The 20,685-nt window shown below is 38.2% G+C and overlaps 1 protein-coding gene across 5 annotated transcripts in view; it reads right to left on the bottom strand.

Annotated features, from left to right (window-relative positions):
* The window catches only part of hdac9b (histone deacetylase 9b), a 46,247-nt gene extending 27,003 nt beyond the window's left edge, over nt 1-19,244 (bottom strand). The window contains exons 1-2 of one of the 5 annotated variants that reach the window (XM_047360677.1): nt 18,877-19,244; nt 6,002-6,103 (exon numbers count right to left, since the gene is read on the bottom strand). Coding sequence is in view for 3 of the 5 variants with exons in the window: in XM_047360680.1 (XP_047216636.1) it covers nt 10-118 (109 nt within the window). In the remaining 2 variants the exon portion in view is untranslated. Of the gene's footprint in view, nt 1-9; nt 719-6,001; nt 6,104-18,876 lie in introns of those variants that run through there. The other 4 variants (XM_047360678.1, XM_047360680.1, XM_047360675.1 and 1 more) reach the window with 4 other exon arrangements.
* Nucleotides 19,245-20,685: the final 1,441 nt, after the last annotated feature.

Below are 20,685 nucleotides of genomic sequence, written 5' to 3'. Positions count from 1 at the left end.
TGAGATCACCTGAGTTGTTCATGTTGTGCATCTTGCTCTGGTTGGGGAGCTGCTGGTGACCGACGCGCCCCTCTGTTGTGGAGAAACTTGACTCGCCCTCGTAAATCGTCTGCAGCATACTCCACTCAGAGCTCAGGTCTCATCGCCAGCCTTGCGTTTCCTGTCACCAAGAGCCACCCCTCAGCCACTCAGGGGAGGAGAGACCACGACGACGGGCGACTCTCTCCCTTCCTCTTCCTCTGCCTCCTCCTCTGAGGAACTACTCTAACTGTAAAGCACTAACACAAAAACTACACACGTCTCTCTCGCTCGGCAGGGCTGCTACTTTCCCGGGAGTCCTGCTTCGGTCTGATCCAAACACCAACACAGTGTTTGGAGAAAGATGGCAGAAGCTCCTGTTTCTTTTATCTGCCTATGTCCCTGTCTTTTTTCTCTCCCCGGCAGAGTGTCCAGGCAGAGAGGAAAATGTAAAGCTGAGTTGCAGTGAAAGCTGTGTGCTCTGAGCACCTCGCAGAGGCAGCAATGCAAGCCGGGGAGAGAGCGAGCTTCATTTGCATGTGAATCAACAACTGAGGGGCTCACAGGTGACAGAAATAGAACAATGGCCAGCCCTGGCTAAAAATAGGTCAGGCGAGGCGCAGGGATTGGAGCAGCATTGATGCGTTTAAAAATACCACACCAAACACAGCTGTCTTCTTCAGCTCCTGCCAGAAGGCATGTCTCCTGACTCGCTCTCTGCAGATGGAGGCTTGAATCCTCCTGCTATCTCTCCTTTCTGATTTGTTGAACCAGTGTCTCTCACTCTATTTATGTCTCTGTTTTGTTCTCTCAGGTGCAGGAATAGGATGAGCCCTCTTTTTTTTACCCTGATGTTTCCAAAAGAAAAAGACGCCTTAACTTTACATGTGTGTGTTAGGTGTAAGGGGAAAAACAAATTCATGGTAGAAGGAGCAATCTGTTAGGACAGTAAATGAACAAAATGTTTCTTTAAGATACAGCTCGTAACCTCGCTGTGTTAGCCCGGGGTATGCATGAGGTTCAGTGTGTATCCAGGGTAGGACTGCGACTCAGGAAGCATGCTTTCAGCTCACCAAAGAAGCCAAGTGTAAGATGGCATTACAGCATGATCTTAATTACATAAACCCCTCAAAGTGTGTTAAGAACACCTCTTTAAGATGTAAAATCCTATTGCCTGAAATATCCTCGATAGTGTTTAATGTTGGATTAAAAATATATATTTTATCCACATTTACATTTATATAAACTTGAGTTCTGATGCTTTTTACATCCCTTTGCAGAGTTATTTCAACTGATATCAAAACCAAGATCCACAGCTAACACCATTTGACTCGGTCCCTTAAAAGCTAAGTCAAATGTCCAATCTGACCACTGATGCAGGGTTGGGTTTGTGGCCAAGCAGCCTGCGCCTTTAAATTTTTCATCTTCCTTCATAATTTGACCTGTCCCCCTGCCAGGGGCGTGGAGCCAGCGCTGCTATTTTTAGGTCCGGAGCTCTGACAACTGGAATAGGAGAGACACAGAGGAGTTTTTTACTGTGTTGTTTCAGCTGGACAAACATTTAACCCCCTCCAGCCTTTTATCACTGCACAGCCATTAAGCCAAGACGGAAATGCACAGCTTGCTGGCTTTCTGCAGGCATATAATAACCCTGAGTCTAATGTATGATATGTGCTGTGTGATTGCTGCCATTTTATAAACAAGCACTACTGTGTTTAGTCTATGTGGATGTTGATACCTGCCGAATTCAGAAAAGTAACAAACTTTGTTTACTCACTATAATAAAAGAGAAACCAAATAGTAGAATATCGGAACAGACTATTGTGCAAAACTACAACCTTTATTGTGAACATTTACGCATCGCATCAGAGTTGAACCAGTCTTAAATTACTGTGGGCCAGGTTGGTGAGCGTGGTAACAAGCACTCAACTCCATGGTAAAGATTGCTAAAGACCCAAAGCTCCATCTGTCATATTAGCTGTCAGAGCAGGCTGACTGTAACCCTGGACTGGCCTCCCCATACACTGAGGCTGAACTGCTCAAAAGGAGACTGTTGCAGTGATATGAATAACTATTACCATGACAGGAATTTCTATTTCCATTTGCACAGAGATGGAGTTTTATTGGGGAGTTGCTAGGTATCAGGCTATACCAAGGTTTTGCAGAATTAGAATGCAATTTTATGTCACACAGAAGAACTCAGTATCGCCATCTCGACTGAAAAGATGAAGAGCTGAGCATTTAGTTATTCATAGCAGCTCAAGTTACAGTATCTGTTTGGATCTCTGGTCAGTACATTAAAAAGCACTAAAGGTGAACAGGGAACTAACAGAGATCAATAAGTGTTTCTGAGATTATGTTCAGAGTAATTTGTATATCTTGGTATTGGGGTTTGGCATAGGCCAGTTACCGGTATCAAGGTATCCAAAGGTTTTAAAAAGTTAGTTTTTAAAATCACTAAACGTTTCCATCATGCAATTTCAACCATTTAAAGTCTTTCAAATGAGATACCAGATCAGGAGTGACTTGGATTTTCCCCGGCTGTTGGGAGGAGAGAATAATGAAGCGCACCCCTCCCCCACCTTGTGCTGTGCACTGCTGACCAGAAGGCTCAAATGAGGCAACTACACCATTCTCTTGCATACGAGGAAGAGAAATTCTGCTGCATGGGAATATTTCAAGTTACTAACACCACCTACATGGAAAACTAAAGGGGGCCACGCTTCACTATTATTAAAATGCTGTTTTAAAACCACAGTAAGCAACCTACAAGTGGTATTTCTGCCAAGCACCCAACTGCAAGACTGCAGTGAAAATTTTGTTTTACATCAATATTTTATGTGTTTTGTGCCTGAATAGAAACAAAAAATAAACTTTCTGCTCTTTTCTTAGTAACAAAGAATTCATTACTAGAGTCAACATAAAATATCTTCTTGAAAAGCTTCAGTCATTGCCCATTGCATGTTCCTGAAAAACAACCCACTTCTCTTAGCTGTGATTAACCTACACTTTTTTTTATTTATAACGAGCTTCCTGAGGCTGATCAGGGATTGCGGGATTGGAAATAGCTCTGCCCAATAAGCAAAGTCCAGTAAACCTGCAATGTGGCAAGCCCATTAAAGCTCCTACTGCGTCACTAGTGGCCTTTGTCTGCCTTTAGTCCTGCTAAAGCATTGAACGTCAGCATCTCTGCTGGAGAGCCACTGCTCTGCGCTCCAGGGGCCAGGACTTCACTGTCTATCACCTCCCTCATATCAAACATAAACTCTGAGAGTATCTGTGTGAGTGTCTGCGTATTTAGATGTTGATCTGTCTTCAAAGCACAGTGGCAACATAAATTAAAGTAAAAGGAATATTGAAAATAAAGAGATTAAAAGAGGGTTAAAAACAGGGAATTCCTACAAAATTCATGGCAATTAAAGCAATTCAAAGTTAAACTTGTCAGTGTACAGTGCTAAACAAAAGTATTTGCTCCCTTATAGATTTATTCTGTTTATGTCTTTGTCATAGTTAAATATCTTTGATAAATAAATATCTATATAAATAGATCTAATTTTCTGATCAGACAAAGATAACCAGAGTGAATACTGGAAGTAGTTTCAAATTATTTATTTATTAGGGGAAAAAAGCTATTTGAAACCAACCTGGCCCTGTAAGAAAATTTATCCAAAAAATGGGCCTATTCATAGTTAAATCATAATCACAGTTGATTAACAAGGAGGGCAAATATTTTTTCACACAGGGGTAGGTTTGTTTTGATAGTCTTTTGGCAGATACTAAAATTAGTTTGATGATACATATAGGTGTGAGAAAAACGCTAAAACAAAAGATATGGGTAAGGCAGCTAAATCTTTTAGCTCAGCACTGTTTTTACACTTCATTATGGTACTGGTGCTTATAATCATCTCCACAAACCTATAAAAGTAAGAGACAGATATTTCCCCTCGTGCCATTTCCCTAAAAACCGAGCCCACTCACATTACAACAATGACTGCACCCGATCCAAATCAAGTTCCAAAGTTCTCTGGCTTAATCACCATAGCACTGCAGCCTTGTGACACATTGTGCATGATGAAACCCAGCAGGGAGGCGGACTGCAGATGAAGGAGGGGAGCAGAATCTAAGTGTTGCAACAGAAGAGAGAAGAGTTGCAACAGTGAGAAGGGAACAAACGCCACGCCTCCTATCTTGCTCGATCTGACCCGGAGAGCATTTTGTTCCATCTTAAAAGAGCATGACCCGAGTGTGGGAGGGGATGAATCAAGAATGTTTTGTTGTCCTGTGTTTAATGAACTTAAAAGCTATAGGCTGTAGTTACGCAGATTTCATCATGCCACCTGGGGAGAAGAGTGGCGGATGTGATTCTGTGTAGGTGCCGATTTGTCCATCCTACCCAATGGAACAAATCCGTGATAATTGCATCTTCCCACGTGTCGCCATGCACACCAGCAGCCCCACCCCATCTCCTGAGTTTTGTTTCTCTAGAGGCCACCTCACAGTTCTGAGGGCAATCCGGGCACAGAGGGGAAATCACCTTTCTACACCAATTACATCAGCCCATGATGAGTCATTCTTAAGTGCGGTGAGGATCTTAGATCAATTTGTGGTGTGAAGTCAAAGTCTGCTCACCAACAGAGCCCAGTGTACCTGTTAGGAGCCCAGACTGAAGCTTTGTCACTTCAAACAGCCCTTTTCTTCTTTTACCTTGTGGTAAGGGCTCATAAAAACACAAAGGCACCATAACCATTGATTTGATGGTAAAATCTAATTAGCTTGTACATCTGGGTGAGGTATGTGAGCATGTTTCCTCCGCTAATGATTCAGGTGCTCCTGCTTTTATTGGGTTATTCTGTCTGGCGTGCTGTGGAATTTCCTGGTGGATGTTGAGGGTGGTATGGGTTGCACTTAACAGGTTGGATCAAATAACATGAAAAGCATTAAAACACATTAAAATGCAGTCATGTCTACAATTTAATTGAGAAACATTTTCAGCAAAGTTTTGCAATACAGCTCATAACACAGTTAGACGTGGGCAACAGTCTCTGTTTCCGGAGAGGGCACCATTAAAGCGCAGTGATAAATCAATGTAAATACACAAACTTAAAGAATTAAACAATAACAGTGCTCGAAAGCCACAAAAAAAACACAATTTCAAAGCATCCACTTATTATGAACTGACCTTGAGTCAGTTTGCTTTCTAACTTTGAGGTCCTCGATCAAATGCCTTCATCGGCTGCCATGGGCTTCCTAAAAATAGACATGCGGCACAAAGGCAGACTGGAAACAGAGGCCAGCTCTCTGCATTTCTACTGATCAATGTGCTCATCTCTGCTAGAAATCATTGATTAACTGTTTGTCCATGAAGCTGTTGTACAACGCTGGAGCTACTCATGAACAACTCTGCTTATGTCCTACTTTTTCCATGTTGTCCTGCTTTGTGTCTCATTGCAAAATAAACCAATGCTTCTCTTTTACTTTAAATGTTTGGACCAGAAGCCTTTGCATTTCAAAAGACTGTTTTTATTGTCAGCTGGTATGTTAGTGAGCTTTTAGCTTATGGTATTTTTCCCTGAAACTAGGGGCACTCGATCATGGAGAAAAATCATAATGATGGTTATTTTAGTCAAGACTGAAATCACAATGGGTTTTAAAGATTAATCATTAAGATTAGAAACAGATTGCATTTAATGCACTTAAAGGATACATTTTGTATGCTGTTGCAAATGTTGTTTTGAATGCTTTTCCTTATTTATACGATTTACATTAGAGACTATCCACCTAAAAGGTATTTAGACATACAGATATATAGATGTGTATCAATCAAAAAAACTTAAAAATATTTTCTTTTCAAAAAACGCATAACATTTAAAGGTTCTTCATTTTGTTAATTAAAATGGATTAAGAAATGAAGTTACAATTCCCAGCACATTTCATCAGCATCCCATGGTCTCCATTATTGTGATTGTGTCTTGTACTGACTCACCAAAGCTGTGCGGATATCACTCAGATCTTCACTCTTGCCTGGTTTTCAATGACAGCAACTTGTATTATATACTCTCTTGGCATGGGTTGGGGTGAAATTTACCTAGAGGAAGAAAATAAGCTGTGACGGTATTTCCAGTAGACTTTCAAGCAAAATTGTGTCACCTGATCTAAAGGCTTTTGTTTATTTAGGTGTAAAAACTGACTTTCAGCCAGAATGCAGTGTCAGAGAATAGTATGCAGAAACAGGCGGGGGAAAGGGCAGCGCTATAATAATCTGTAACGTAAACAGCCGGAAGAATTTTCACACTCCTGCTCTACCTCTGGCATGTTATTTTGAGAGGAATCTCTAAATGAATACAAATAACTTTTCTTCATTAAACACGCATCTCTCTTCCACTGAGGATCTTTGCATGTGGAGGAGTTTGCCAAGGTACAAGTCTAACACTGGCTTGCGTCCTCGCTGTATTGATAAGTCTTTAGTGATAAATAGTTATTGAGAAGAGATTAAATGTAATGAAAGGTATTTAGCTTGTTTCATAAATATTATGCTTTGCTTCCAATGTTGCTTTTAAAGACTAGAGTTTTAACTGTGCTCCCACACATTGTTATATGTCTAAAGAAGAGCACAGTCTCAGCTGAGCAGGTCAGAGACAACTGATGTCTACTTTCCGCTGTTCACTGTTTCATCATTCTGAAAGTCATTTTCTATGGTGGAAAACTCTTAAGCATCCACATCCCGTGTCATTGTAAAGATCATACAGGACTTCAAAGGATCACAATGTGCTCGACGTTATAAAACCTTAACAGTAACCCGTTCATGACAGATGATGCCGGATTGTGCAACACATTGGGCAACAGAGGACTTCTGTCCATTCACACTTTACAATGTTGCACAATGTGTCATGTTTGTCATAGTTTGTCTTTAGTCATGAGAGTCTGTCACACTGAAAATCACAAATACAAACCGCAGAGTCGAGCTCATGAACAGAAACTTTCCTCACAAAACTTTTACAATGAAAGATTTTGTCTTGATGTCCAATAACTGCCCAGTGTGAACCCACCTTTGTCTTATCAGCACAGCTTGTTAGATCACATCCACATATTAGCAAATCTCATGATGTTCTGTGTCTTACAGTTATTTCATACATTCACATTTTCTGCACTGCAGAAGTCTTGGAGGAAGCGGAAACTAATTTTAATAAATGTTTTTGTTAATTTCAATGTTTTTCTGATTATTTGGAGTCAAAATGGAAAGTGAAAATACAAATTGATTAATGATTCATTAACACAGTAAAGAGAAGGAGCTCTTATGGTGATATGCCTGAAAAGCCTCAGGAAATAAAATGAAGCAACTGCGTCATACAAACACAAGGCCCAAGCAAGACACATGTGATTTTTAGTGTAATTCAGCTCTACTTAGCTGACCTTAGAAAATACCACATGGGTTAAAAACTAAACAAAGGTTCTCTGTTCAGAGGCATTTTCCTGATTCATTCTGCTTGTTAAACTTGATTATGAGTTGATAATCAAGCATCGTCTTGCCTCGGAACTACCATCTGAATAATCAGAACAGAATAAATATTTTGATTATCATAATAGAGAGATTAGGCTTCTTAATTCTTTTGCACAGTTTTAATAACATTTTATTTCAGTTACATCTCTTCATATTAAGAAAGGTAAATTGGTAGAATAAGCAGTTAAGATTACAGCTTCTCTAACCTCATTAATGATTCAAAGGTGCAAACAAAACTTAATTCATGGATTTCAAAGGAACTAAGACAAAAAAAAAAAAACAGGGCAACAGGAAATCAAGTTTGCTATGGGAAGGGCAGACTGACGGTTATTGTCCAAGCCACTTCCACCTACGCAATCGCTTCTTTACTTTTACCACAGAACAGCAACACTGATCTCCTCCTGTGGTGCCTCAAAGGTCTCCGAAGCAACAATACCTTTGAAAAATAGCTCTTCCTCTGATTATTAAGGCAGCCTCATGGATGCCGGGAAATATCCCACAGTGCTCCGGCCACCTCTGTTGCAATGTGAATGTCTGAGCGGCTCCATATGCAGACACGCTGGAGGGTATTTTTAAACCCTTTGCTGGGGTGACCTTGATTTTCTGGATCTTTTTATGGCATCATACACTGACATGTTTCCCCAGCAGATAAAGACTAATTCACTATAACAAGCATATTTAAAAGCTTATGCGCAGTCTGTGAAATGCACTGCTAAGACATGTTCTATTTTTAACTAATCCGCATAAGCCCCCATTTCCTGCCTATAAATAGTTCAGGGGTCATCTCACCCTTTTAGAAGGAAAAGAAGTGAAGAGCTACAGTTGCTTCAATGCCTTAATTATTTCTATCCTGATCTCCCTTCATCTTAAATCTTCTGATCGTCCCTACATTTTACTGTTACATCCTTTGTTTTGTATCAACAGGGTTATAATAATACGTCTTGGGTTGTGTTGCTTTGTGAGTTTCCTCAGCTCAAATGTGCCAGGAAAATGTTCCTGTAAATAAAGCAGGGACTCATGGAACATAGTCCAAGTGGTGCAAAACTTCTACCTGCAAGAACAGTGCACCCTGCAGGTTGATTAGAAACAGCAACAAAGACAGAAACCCTTCCTTGGCACACTGCAAGACATTGAAAGACAAATAATGTGATAAATACAAAGATTTGTGGTGAAGATCCTAACAAGAGAAGATCATTTAGAAGTACTCATAATACAGAAAAGTAAACACAAAGCAGGACACTATGCAAGCAAACAATAAAGCCCAGATACTCTCACTCACTTAAAACTGTGCACATATATTTATATTATATTGTAGATATGTTTATACTGTTTAATTTGTATTGTATTGCACCAACTACGCCAAAACAAATTCCTTGTATGTCCAAAAACGTACTTGGCAATAAAGCTTTTCTGATTCTGATTCTGATAATACAGACACACACATACACACACACACACACACACCCACACACACATATACAGACCTTTGCAGACGTATTTGTAAACCCTTGAACTTTTTTATATTTAAACCTCAAACATAAATCTATCTTGTTAGTATTTTATGTAATAGACCAAAAAAAAGGAGACAATAATTATGGAGTGGATACAAATTGAAAGAAAATTGGTTTTCAAATATGATGGACAGCATCTGTGAGCATCAATTTTAAATTGGATTTAATTCTGGACTTTTATTGAACCACCCAAACACAAGTATGCTCTGATCTAAAACCTTTCAATGTAGCTCTGGTTTTATGTTTAGTGTCGTTGTTTGGAAGATGAATCTCTGGCCCAGTCCCAAACCTTTGTAGCCTCTAACAGGTTTTCTTCCAGGATTATTGTATATTTAGCTCCATCTCTTTCAGTCAACTTTGACCATTTTCTCCATCTCTATTAAGAAAAACATCCCCACAGCATGATGCTACCACTGCCATGTTTTTGGTTGGGGATGGTCTGTTCATGGGAGATGAGGGGAGTTAGTTTTCTGCCACACATAGTGTTTTTTGTAGGCCAAAAGGTTAAATTTTGGTCTTGTGTGACCAGGCATGCCACGTTGCTCAACATGTTTACTGTCTCCACTACAGAACTCTTTGCATTGCTTTCTTTCAACAATGGCTTTCTTCTTGCGCTGTTTGATAAAAGCCAAATGAATGAAGTGGATCACTAACAACTGTCCTATTGAGACATTGTCCCATTTTATCTGTGGGTCTCCATATGTCCTCTAGAGTTACCTTGGTGTGAATGGATTGAATTGTCCATGAAATAATCAAACCTTGGGATATTGTTTTATAACCTAACCCTGTTTTAAATTTCTGCACAACTTCCACAAAATCCCTAACCTGACTGGTGTCTTCCTTGGTCTTTGCTAGGGTGGATTGAGTGATCAGGTCAAACCACAGTCAATCAAACAGAAGTGAGACAGAGACTCTTTCTACTTGCAGGTAGAGGGTAACTGACACCAGCTGCAGTGTGAAGCTACAGAGGTGTAGTCTCGACAGAGTTTATTATATAGAAGAGAAACAAACATTTTAGATTACAAAAAAGGGAGTGTGTATAACATTTAGAGATTCTCAGCTAGGCAGTACAGGAGCAAATGCATACCCATCAAAGTAACAATTTCAGTACAGGCTGTTCCTGAACACTGAGTCACATCTGCATGTGACTTTTAGAATGCAGCAGAAAGTACATGTGAGTGACAATAATGAATGAACATTAATATACATACATTCAACCTAACAGTCTTTATGATGCTGCATCTCAATCAGTGTTCACTAACAAACCTCTGAATCCTTCACAGAACAGATTAATTTATACTCAGATAGTCTCCATTTGCTAATAAGGTGACTTCTCAAGGAAACTGGTTGTACTGAACTTTATTTAGGGGTATTAGAGGAATGGGGGATCAAATAGAAATGCATGTCACACTTTTCAAATGTTTATTTGTAAGAAACACTAAAAACCATGTATAATTTTCCTTCAACTTCACAATTATGCATTAGTGTGTGTTGGTCTCTCACATAAAATCCTGTTTAAACCCAGCTAATTGCAGTGTCAGTTGAAAGGGTCTCACCAAGCTTTTTTTGTCTCTTTTATAAAATGTGTGGAAAAAATAAGCAACAGCACAAAAACAAAAACTGTTACTACTGTATGACCTCCAAGAATATGTGAAGAAAACTCAACGGTGTTGAACAAAGCATAAGGGTTCCCACTATTATTTCAGCATTTTAAACTTAAGAAATGGGAGATGGAGAGAAAAAAAAACACTTAAAGCACTTACATATGCTTTAATGTTTCCTTGGCCTCCTTCTGAACACATTCATTCAGGTCATTAAGTGCTTTAAAATACATCTAAAGGATGCGAATAAAGCTCTCTTTTTAAGATGACTGTCATGTTTTACCTTTGTAAAAGATTAAAGATTTTGTTCAAACATCTTTTTCAATAACTTTTTTTATATTCTGCTCAACGTCGGAAAACTTTGAAGTAAAGAAAAAAAAATTTAGTGTGAGTTTCAAGGCTTTTTACCTCAAACAGGAATTCCTTTCTGCTTTGGAAGATGGTAAAACCCTTTTCACACCTATCTGGCTACTGGAACCTTAACATGGACAACGCTCTTGGATATACAGTCAGTGTGTCCAATCTCTGTGTAATTCCTGGATCCGTTTGTTCTGCACATTTCACGCTGAGTGGGAATGGGCTGCAGTCACGACCTCCTGCTGTCCCATAACTTAAAAGACGAGTCGAGAGAAGAGGCATGCACCATCAGATGAAAGACAACAACAAAGAGTTAAGCAAGATCCACAGCAGCGCAGTCTGGGTAAGCAGTGACAACTAATGGCCTAGTGAAGTCTGAAGTTTGTCTGTTTTTGCCATCAAGGTAAAAAAAAAAAAAACCTTTCACAGTTAAGAGGCAATTGGTATGCCAACACCACATCTATCACTCTTACTGATTTAACCTTGCAGATTTTACAGAACTGGACCTAAACAAAGCAGATGCACCTGTGCATGGACTCGCTGATCAAATACACACAAAGATGACAAAAATAAGCTGGACAAACTAGCAACTCCTAATAATTACTGACTTAATCAGAAAAACAAAAATTTACGAGCCTGGAAAAAAGTACCACACTGGCAAGAATCTGTCCTGACTACTTGAAGTTTGAGCCTTAAAAATCATTTTTTAAGGCTTGTATGATTCATCCTCCCAATTCCTTTTGGACAAGGAGTGAAAACAAATGCAAGTGGGGTCCAGAGAGACCAGAGGGCTACAGTGAGGTTCGATGAACAACAGTGAGAACACCAGGATAAAAACCCACCACGGTTTCTGTGTCTCAGCAGCCAAATGCTTCCCCTTAAGCCACAATGCTCCCTTCTACTATCTAAAATATTCCTCACACATACACCTACCTACCCACACAATTCACCAGCAATCCAGGATCAAGCTCTTTTTTTTCCTTTTCATGAGAGCTAAATGTCCTGCAATGCAGCTGCACTGAATATATTTGGTAAATGCAAATAAGATTGAAACCACGACAGGAAAAACATATCTAAGTTAGATTTGCTGCACCTTGGCTACATGCAGTTTGTCTGCACAGTATCTGCTGAACAGCAACACTCATGCCGTTTAACAGGATCTCCAGCCAAGACCAGCAAAATAAATAAAGGTGTGAATAAGATTCCGTTTCATTTTGAAGACTGCATGCCAAGATGAAGCCCAGATCTACTCTCCACATGATTCTGTTTAACCTCAAAAAAGATACAGCACACACAGTGGAGCCTAATCAAAACCAGGACTTTGGGAAATGTGATGCACAAATGTCATTCTTTACAATGTTGTTATAAAAGGATCTAATAAAGTAATTGATTTGAGTTTTAAGAGACTCTGAAAATGGCTTCATAAATGAAGTTTGAAGCTACTCAGCATCATGGTAGTGATTATGTGGTTTTTTTAAAGTATGCATGCATGTACTTTATTCTGAACCATTCCATTGTAGCTCTGGCAATGTGTTTAAAGTTTATGTCCAACTTCCATCCCAGTGTATTTTACATCCTCTGACAGGTTTTCTTCCAGCATTGTCATATATTTATCTCCATCCATCTTCACATTAACTCCAACCAGCTTCCCAGTCCCTGTTGAAAAAAGCAGGCCCACAGCATGATGCTGCCACTGTTTAGGTCATGGCTTTTTCAGATTAATGTGCATAGTTAATTTCTGGGCAACCACACAGCATTTTGTATGTAACCCAAAGAGTTAAGTTTTGGTCTCTTCTGATCAGAGCACATTTTTCCCCATGTATGTTGGTCCCCTGCATAGCTTGTGGCAAACCAGTAATGGACTTTTATTTGCCTTTCTTTCCACAATAGCTTTCTTCTTGCCACTTTTCCACAAAGACAAGAAATGTGGCCTGCAAAGCTAATAGTTGTCATGTCAACAGATTCCTCCACCCGACCTGTGGCTCTCTGCAGCTCCTCCAGAGTTTCCATGCAGCTCTTGGCTGCTTCTCCTTAATGATTAACTTATACTAAGATGAAAGCAATAGATTGGACTGGATTTTGTTTAGGGGTATCAGGGTAAAAGGGCCTAAACAAAAATTCATTTCACACTTTCCAGGTTTCTATTTGTAAAGGAAATTGAAAACAACGTGTTCCTTTCTTCATACATACTTCTTCCACAGTTATACACTATTTTGCATTGGTGTATAATCTAAATTGCAAATAAAATACATTGATGTTTGGGGTTATAATGTGACAAAATGCAAAAACTTTGTGTCAAAACATTTGCAAGCCACTATTTCATTTTATATTTATATATTCCAGCTGTTTACTTGTTTGGACTTTGAACGTCTAACAAAACTTCACAGAAGCAAAATAATTCCCCCAGGATATAAAATCTTTGTAGACTATATGCTATGATAATCTACATAAGTCACTGAAAACAAACTCTTGGTCACCTTTTCATGCAGAAAATTGCAAGTATCAAACAACGAGACACAGCTGAACACAGACCATTGCTGTACTCTGGGCATCAACAGCACCCCCCACCCCCTCACCCCCACCACCTTCAACGAAAAACTCCCTGACCCAAAACCATTTTTTCCACTCTGAAAGAAATGTCAAGTCCAGACCTAGAAGTCATCTCTTTGAAGAGAACACAGCAGCCAAATATAGCTCGTAGCCTCCCTGCCTCCTGACATACATCAAGCTCTACAGGCTCTGTTAGCAGTGGTTAAATTTGGAAAGGTGCCATGCAGTCACTTACTATTAAACATCATAACTATACAAAGAAAATTATACCCGAGCAACAGAGTATGCAAGGTTGCCTGGTAACCTAATGCCATGTTGGGGATTTATCTTGTTTGAAACAGAAAACACTTACAAGCCAAGCCAATAATAGATCATGGAGCACATAAAGAATAGAATGGAAGAAGTTCAAGGGTGTCAACAAGAATGGCTGACATAAAGCAGAAATGCATATAAGGAAAAATGCATGTTTAACAAAGAAAATCTCACATCTTGGTTGTCAATTTTAGTATTTCTAAAACCACTGGAGAAATGATTACTCTTATGCATTTATCAATATGAAATGAGGTACAAAATGAGAGCTTATTGATGAAACAAGTACTAGGTCCAGTTTATTAAAGCTCACTGAATCTTTTGGATATTACAGAAATAAAAAAATTGCCTCTGGCCAAGAAGCTGTGAATCATTTCTGTTGGGATCCTGTGAATCTTGGCAACATTTTAACACTCTGAAATGTCCAATTTGAAAGAAATTGGGTTTTTTAAAATATGAACAGTAGGGGTGTCAATAAATGTAGCATAGTTGATTTTATAAAATAAATAATTTCCTAATGTTGAATCATTTTCCCCATTGAGTTAATCTACTCAAATTAAAATTTGGATTTTCTAAAATTCAGAGTGAGATTATTAAGCTGCATTAAAAGCTGAGGCTTTAATACACATATTTACCATGAATGCCAAGAGGGTGGTGTGATCACACACTCAAATAATACATGTGGTGTATTAGATGGACGTTTACCGACATTGATGCAAATAGCCTCTTTAGATTTTAAAGGCTGAGATCTTAAAGCCCGTGGAGAATGGTGGAGATATCATGACAATGATAAGAAAAAGAAAGAAGTAATATGGGTGAAGAACAACTGATATTGTTTTTGTAATATTCAACAAAAAAATCACATGTGCATTATTCCTCATATTGAACAGCTCTAGAGGGAAGTGTAATTGCTAACATAATTAGGCTGTTGGCTGCCTTGAAACTGTTTATTTCACTTTAATACAGGAAATAAATAAATTTACCATTTTCCTTACTTATGTTAGAAATATTCTGACACCAACTTTTAGACAGCAGTATCAACCCGTTGTAGCTGGCATGTATGAGACAGCAGGGATATCATGCAGCATGCTGGCTCTGTGAACACTCCTCGCCAGTTCAATAGACTTATCAGGTCCTGTGAATAATTCACAGATGCCTGCCAAAATTTGTTCTATCGAAAACATTTTGTCTCATTAACACATTTCTTGGTACTATGAAATTATGTGTCAGGCTGAGTGTAAGGTGCTGATAAAATGACTTTCTCTCCATGACACAGCTCAGATGGTACCTGCCCCCTCAAGCCATCTGAGCAGTGTAGACATCTGTGAGCCACAACCTGCCAACAACAAGTCTAATGTAAAAATATCAAAAAATATTCTCAAATGGAAAGACGACTGGAGGGTCACATTTGGGCAAACTGCAGTAAAAAGCCTCCATGTCAAGAATGAGCTGTGTTTTTCCTCTGTCAATCTCTAAATGAAAACATACACTGCTAGGTCTTGGATTTATGGGTTTTCCTGAAAAATTCCACAGGTGTCGCGTGACACCTGTGGAATTACCAGATGCCAATAAACACGTGCAATTTGAAAACGAGATGCATTTGTTGCAAAACCTTTTTGTTGACATGACAAAGTGTCCATCAGAGCAAGAAGATGTCAAAACATTCTCCTTCGAAATTCATCAAAACACCTACAGCCACTTGTTTATTTTGATGCGGAATAAAGTCATCTTTATTTCTGGTTTCAAAACAATATTTATAGTACTGTGGAAAAATGTTTGGTGAATGCTCATATCTTTTTACTTTTCTTTTAATTGGCCAAACTATTTTGAATAGATATTGACCAATATTTTTTAAGGCTTTCTAATGATTTGATTCATATTCAGTGCAATAACAAACCATTTTCAGAAAGATTTTTAACTCTATGTCAATTATTCGGGTATAAAAAAGGCTCTTGAATGAAAAGGATAAAACAGCCTTCTGTCTACGCATAACAGACAAACTTAGCAAAGAAACTACTTTGAACTCAATCTTTACCCCTTTTGTTACAAGAAGTGTGTCAAAAGAGACACTTTGTTTCTGTTTGTTCAGGGATATCTATAAAAATACAAAAAAATAACATAATTTAAACATTTAAAATGGCATTTTAGCACCAACAAGGTGATCTCTGGGACATCATATTGGCTGTGACCTTTGCATATAGTAGATAATCAATTGACAAGTGATGTAAAAAGATTTTCTGATTTATGCTTTTTAGAAATTATATTGATCAAGACCACTATAAAACTGAAGATGGCTCCACCCTCGTATTCCCACCGGATTAGAAATATTGTATTGTGCATCTGGAGAATGTATGTCTCACTGTTGAGGGTATGGAGAGTACATTTTACAAGTTATAGAACCCCTTTTTTGATCTTTTTTTCCTGTTTTTTGCTATAGGTCGACACAAAGTGTGGCATAACTGAAGAGTGAAAATTATACATTTGCATTTCAAAATCTCAAAGGTGCAGTGTGCATCTGTATTTAGCCCACTCGAGTGAATACTTTGTAGAACCTTGCTGAAATTTCACAATCTCTAGGTGTTTAGCTTTGGGCATTCTTTGGTGTTTTAGTAATTTCCTTGTTGTTTAATCATGTTCATGTAGGTCTTGCCATTTTAGTTCATGCTTTTGGGTTTAGTTGTTTTGCGTATTCTCATGTTCTGTTCATTGTACATTTATTATGTATTCTGTTACATTTCTGTTCATCTTTTCCCTTGTTGATCATTTCTTGTGTCCCAACTCAGGTCTATCTGTGTTAATTCAATTCAATTCCATTCAGTTTATTTATATAGCGCCAATTCACAACACATGTCATCTCAAGGCACTTCACAACAGTCAGGTACATACATTCCAATTAATCCTAACCATTGAACAGTGCAGTCAGATTCAGTTATTTATTCAAATTGGATCAAAAGTTTTTCTATCTAAGGAAACCCAGCAGATTGCATCCAGTCAGTGACTTGCAGCATTCCCTCCTCCTGGATGAGCATGTAGAGAAAGTGCACAGTCACTGGCGTTGACTTTGCAGCAATCCCTCATATCTCTAATTAGTCTCTCTCTCTCAGCTTCCCCACTTTCCCTCTGCCACAGCTGCTCCACATCTCCTTTGATTGCTCTTCTGGTTTGCTTGTCATTTCTCCACCCCAGCTCTGTATTTAAGTACTGGTTGTATTTGCTCATCGCTGCGGTCTCCGTTCTACAGTCTCACTCCGTTACCGTGCATGTTTCACTGCCTTTCTGCCTTCTTACCATGATTACCTCTGCAGGTTTCAGTATTAAACTACATTTTTGCCACAGTCACTCTGTGCAGTAAGGTCTATCCAACCCCAGTCATGACACTTATAGGCTTTGTCACTACTTTTTAACTTTTAAAACTATTTCTCTTTTTGATAGTTTCATTGTTTTAAAATCATATTTTGCTGTATAAATACCATTCATTATTATTCATTATGTTATTATCAGCTCTGTACACCTACAGATCCAGATTTCACTCACGAACATTCAGATGTCAGATGGGAAATCTTGCAAAACCCTCTCGAGATCAAACGTGAGTTATGAGTAATTCCCATCAGTGTTTTTGTCACCTCACTTTCTGATTGGCTATACGTTGCATTCAACAGGTTGCACGCTCATTTATCCTCTGGGAACACCCCGCACGCTAGAATATCAGGCCAAGATAGTCCAACTTATTGAATATCCCCAATTTGAGGTCGAAGCGGTCCCGACGTCCTTCCGAACAGACTAGATCACTCTTAACACACCACACACAGCAGGAATATCTCATAAGATTGTCTTAAGAGCCATCATGATGATCGGGCATGTCAGAAAGGGAAGATCAGGGCAAAAATCGGCATACAAATCCTGCTGTGTGAACCAGACATTAGATACCACAGAGGCCTTCACAGAACAGCTGTATTTATACTGAATTTAAATCAAAGAGAGATAATCTATGTTCAATAATTAGGTGACTTCTGAAGGCAGTTGGATGGACCTGATTTTACTTAAGATCATCAGGGTATATGGGGTTGAAAACAAATGCAAGTCAGATTTTTAACAAGAATTTTGAAAATCATGTATTATTTTCCATTCACTGCACAGTTATGCACCACTTTGTGTGTTTCTATCTCGTATAATCCTCATAAAATATATAGAAGTTTGTAACAAGATGTGAAAAGGTTCTAGAGGTTGTGAACAGATCGGTAAGATACTGTAAGTCTGTCACACACATACATGTTAATCTTTATTTTTTAAAAGTCTTTTGAAAGATGACAAGAATGTCAAATGTTTTGAAAGCAACTTGTAAAAATAAAAAAAAAAAGACAAGAATTGATTGAAAAGTTGCACAGCACTATAAATGGCAGTTTTGTATAAGTCATTGCAGGTTTATGACAGCTGTGTGATGCATCCAAGCTAATTGACAATATTTCCAATACGCACTTTCACGCCTCCCTTTCCCCAGCGATGAGGTCATACTTTCGCAAGCAGGTCTATTTATAGATCAGAGTGCCCGCACTACAATAGCTCCCATCCATTAGCAGTCTGCAAAAGCAGTGATGATGAGGCAATTAAGTATTCAGCGAAAATACATTTCCTGTGTTACAGGTGTGGGAGGGATGTCACGAACTGACAGTCTAATAGAGACAGTTCCGGTCCACTTTCACTGGTGGACTCACACTGCAGAGTGAAATGACCACCTGTTCGACCGCAGAACCAACGTTCACCTCAATATTAATGCGCTGATATATATATATATATATATATATATATATGTATGTATATTTATATATATATGTATATATGTATTCTATTGCGCTATCTTTGAAGCTAGAAACAGAAGAAGGACGAGGTGTAATAAAACATGTCATATATTGACCACCCACAACTATAGAAAACATGCCAGTCTTTTTGTGAACACACTTTTAGCACACCTGTCGCGTTGAATTTCTCGTCACATTAAATATAAAGGGCTCTGCGTGGTGTGTTGTCGGTCTACCTTGAGGAGGACTGGATGTGATGATTGTCTGAAGCAGGATGAAGAGGACAGAGCTACAAATAGCATCGCTTGGTCGTCAATTATAAAATCCTAGGCTTGTTGAGACAGACAGAGGGTTGTTTTCATCTCTCCATGGTCCTCGCATAATCTCTGCGGCCCCGACTGTCCTTCTTTCCTCAGCACATCGAACTAGATCTGACGATAACTTTTACAATGCTCTAGCCTCTGTCATATTGCAAACGCTTTAAATGACCAAAGCGGGACTATAAACTACATTTAAAAACTTTTTCGGTTTTAAATTTACCCCAAAGTTATTTTAAAAATGCTGCATGCGACATTTAAATTGTATGAGAAAACAAAACTGCCTTAATTGTTAAGAAGCTATTGTGTGATTTTATTGTAAAACCTGGATTTCTAACTATGAACAGCTGCAGTGACGCACCTGCTAAAAATAGCATTTTTTCCAAAGCGCTACTAAAACAGTAACAGCGCCATCTAATGGCCATACTGGTAATTGTCATTTAGGGATGGCTTTTTGTTTTGTTGATTTATGGTTAAGTAAATGGAATAATTTATTACCTCAGTTTACATTATCCTTTACAGTCCTTTTATACTTTAACGTAAATTACTGTTTAATAGTGTGGGGAAACATAAAACTAATCCAATTTCGTTTTTATTCTTCAATAACAGCTATTTAAACTGTGAAAACTAATCATAGAACCCAACCAATACATGTTTTTTGTGAAATTAAATAAATTAAAGTTTCAGAACCTGGTAGATTTACAATTAATATTACCTGCCAAAATGTAAATGTCATTTGAAACAAGATATTGTATTTTTATTTTTTATTTATGACCTTAGTGGACAGTTTATGAAAGACTCTAGGAAGGAGCAATATTGTGTTCCAGTTAGATCAATGAATATATGCAGAGTTTCAATATTGGGGTCAAAGAATGTAAAATATATTTTTGAAACTAACATCATAAATTGATGTATATATAACTCTGTATAAGTTTGCAAAAGAAACAGTTTTGAAATCAGAACTTTTAGTGATGTGTATTTTGAGTTAGATCCTTTTTCAATTAAACTCAATTTGTTTTAATTTCAAAGTGGCTTTTTATGATAAGAAATACAAATGTGGATTTACAAGAAGTGAAGATATCTGTAAACTGATAGCTTTATTTTTTTAAAACGATGTATGCTTTATTTATTAAAGTTTTGAGATTTAAATTTTTTCTTTATCACCATTATTGCTGCTATATCAGATTTTTACTTGTTTTTATACAGATTGTCCCAATATGAAATAAAAAATTTGTAATCTAACATCATTCAACCGAACAAAAGTGGAGGCTTTAGACATGTACAGTGTTGTGTTGGAACAAAATCAATTCAAACCAGTTTAAAAACACATAAAAAAAAAAACAGCAACACAGCATCACAATACCACAGTACTACTGTGGTACCTGATGTTCAAGAAAGTCCACAAAATTCTTCAAAATCTCCTTAAATTGTTTTTCTTTTCCTCTATGTATTGAGGTCAGTGTTTCCAAGACAACATAGGATGCTGTCTCTCTTATCCACGTATTTTTTTGAAGGTATACATCCTTCGTCCTCCAAGGCGTGGACACAATCCAACAAACCAGCAGGAGACCAAGGTCAACAAAAATAGAATGTTTTCTGTCAGTGCCCCCCTGTTAAAGTTGTCTAAAAAAGCCTCACAATTGTTACGCATTTTATTACAGAAGTATAATCACACCCAAAATGTTTTAGAAAATACAAGAACTGGTGCACAAATATTTGTAGCCCCAC

Source organism: Girardinichthys multiradiatus, chromosome 3, assembly GCF_021462225.1.
Source record: "Girardinichthys multiradiatus isolate DD_20200921_A chromosome 3, DD_fGirMul_XY1, whole genome shotgun sequence".
NCBI lineage: Eukaryota > Metazoa > Chordata > Actinopteri > Cyprinodontiformes > Goodeidae > Girardinichthys > Girardinichthys multiradiatus.
The sequence above is the reverse complement of the archived record's forward strand: the minus strand, read 5'-3'. Positions and strand labels throughout refer to the sequence as shown.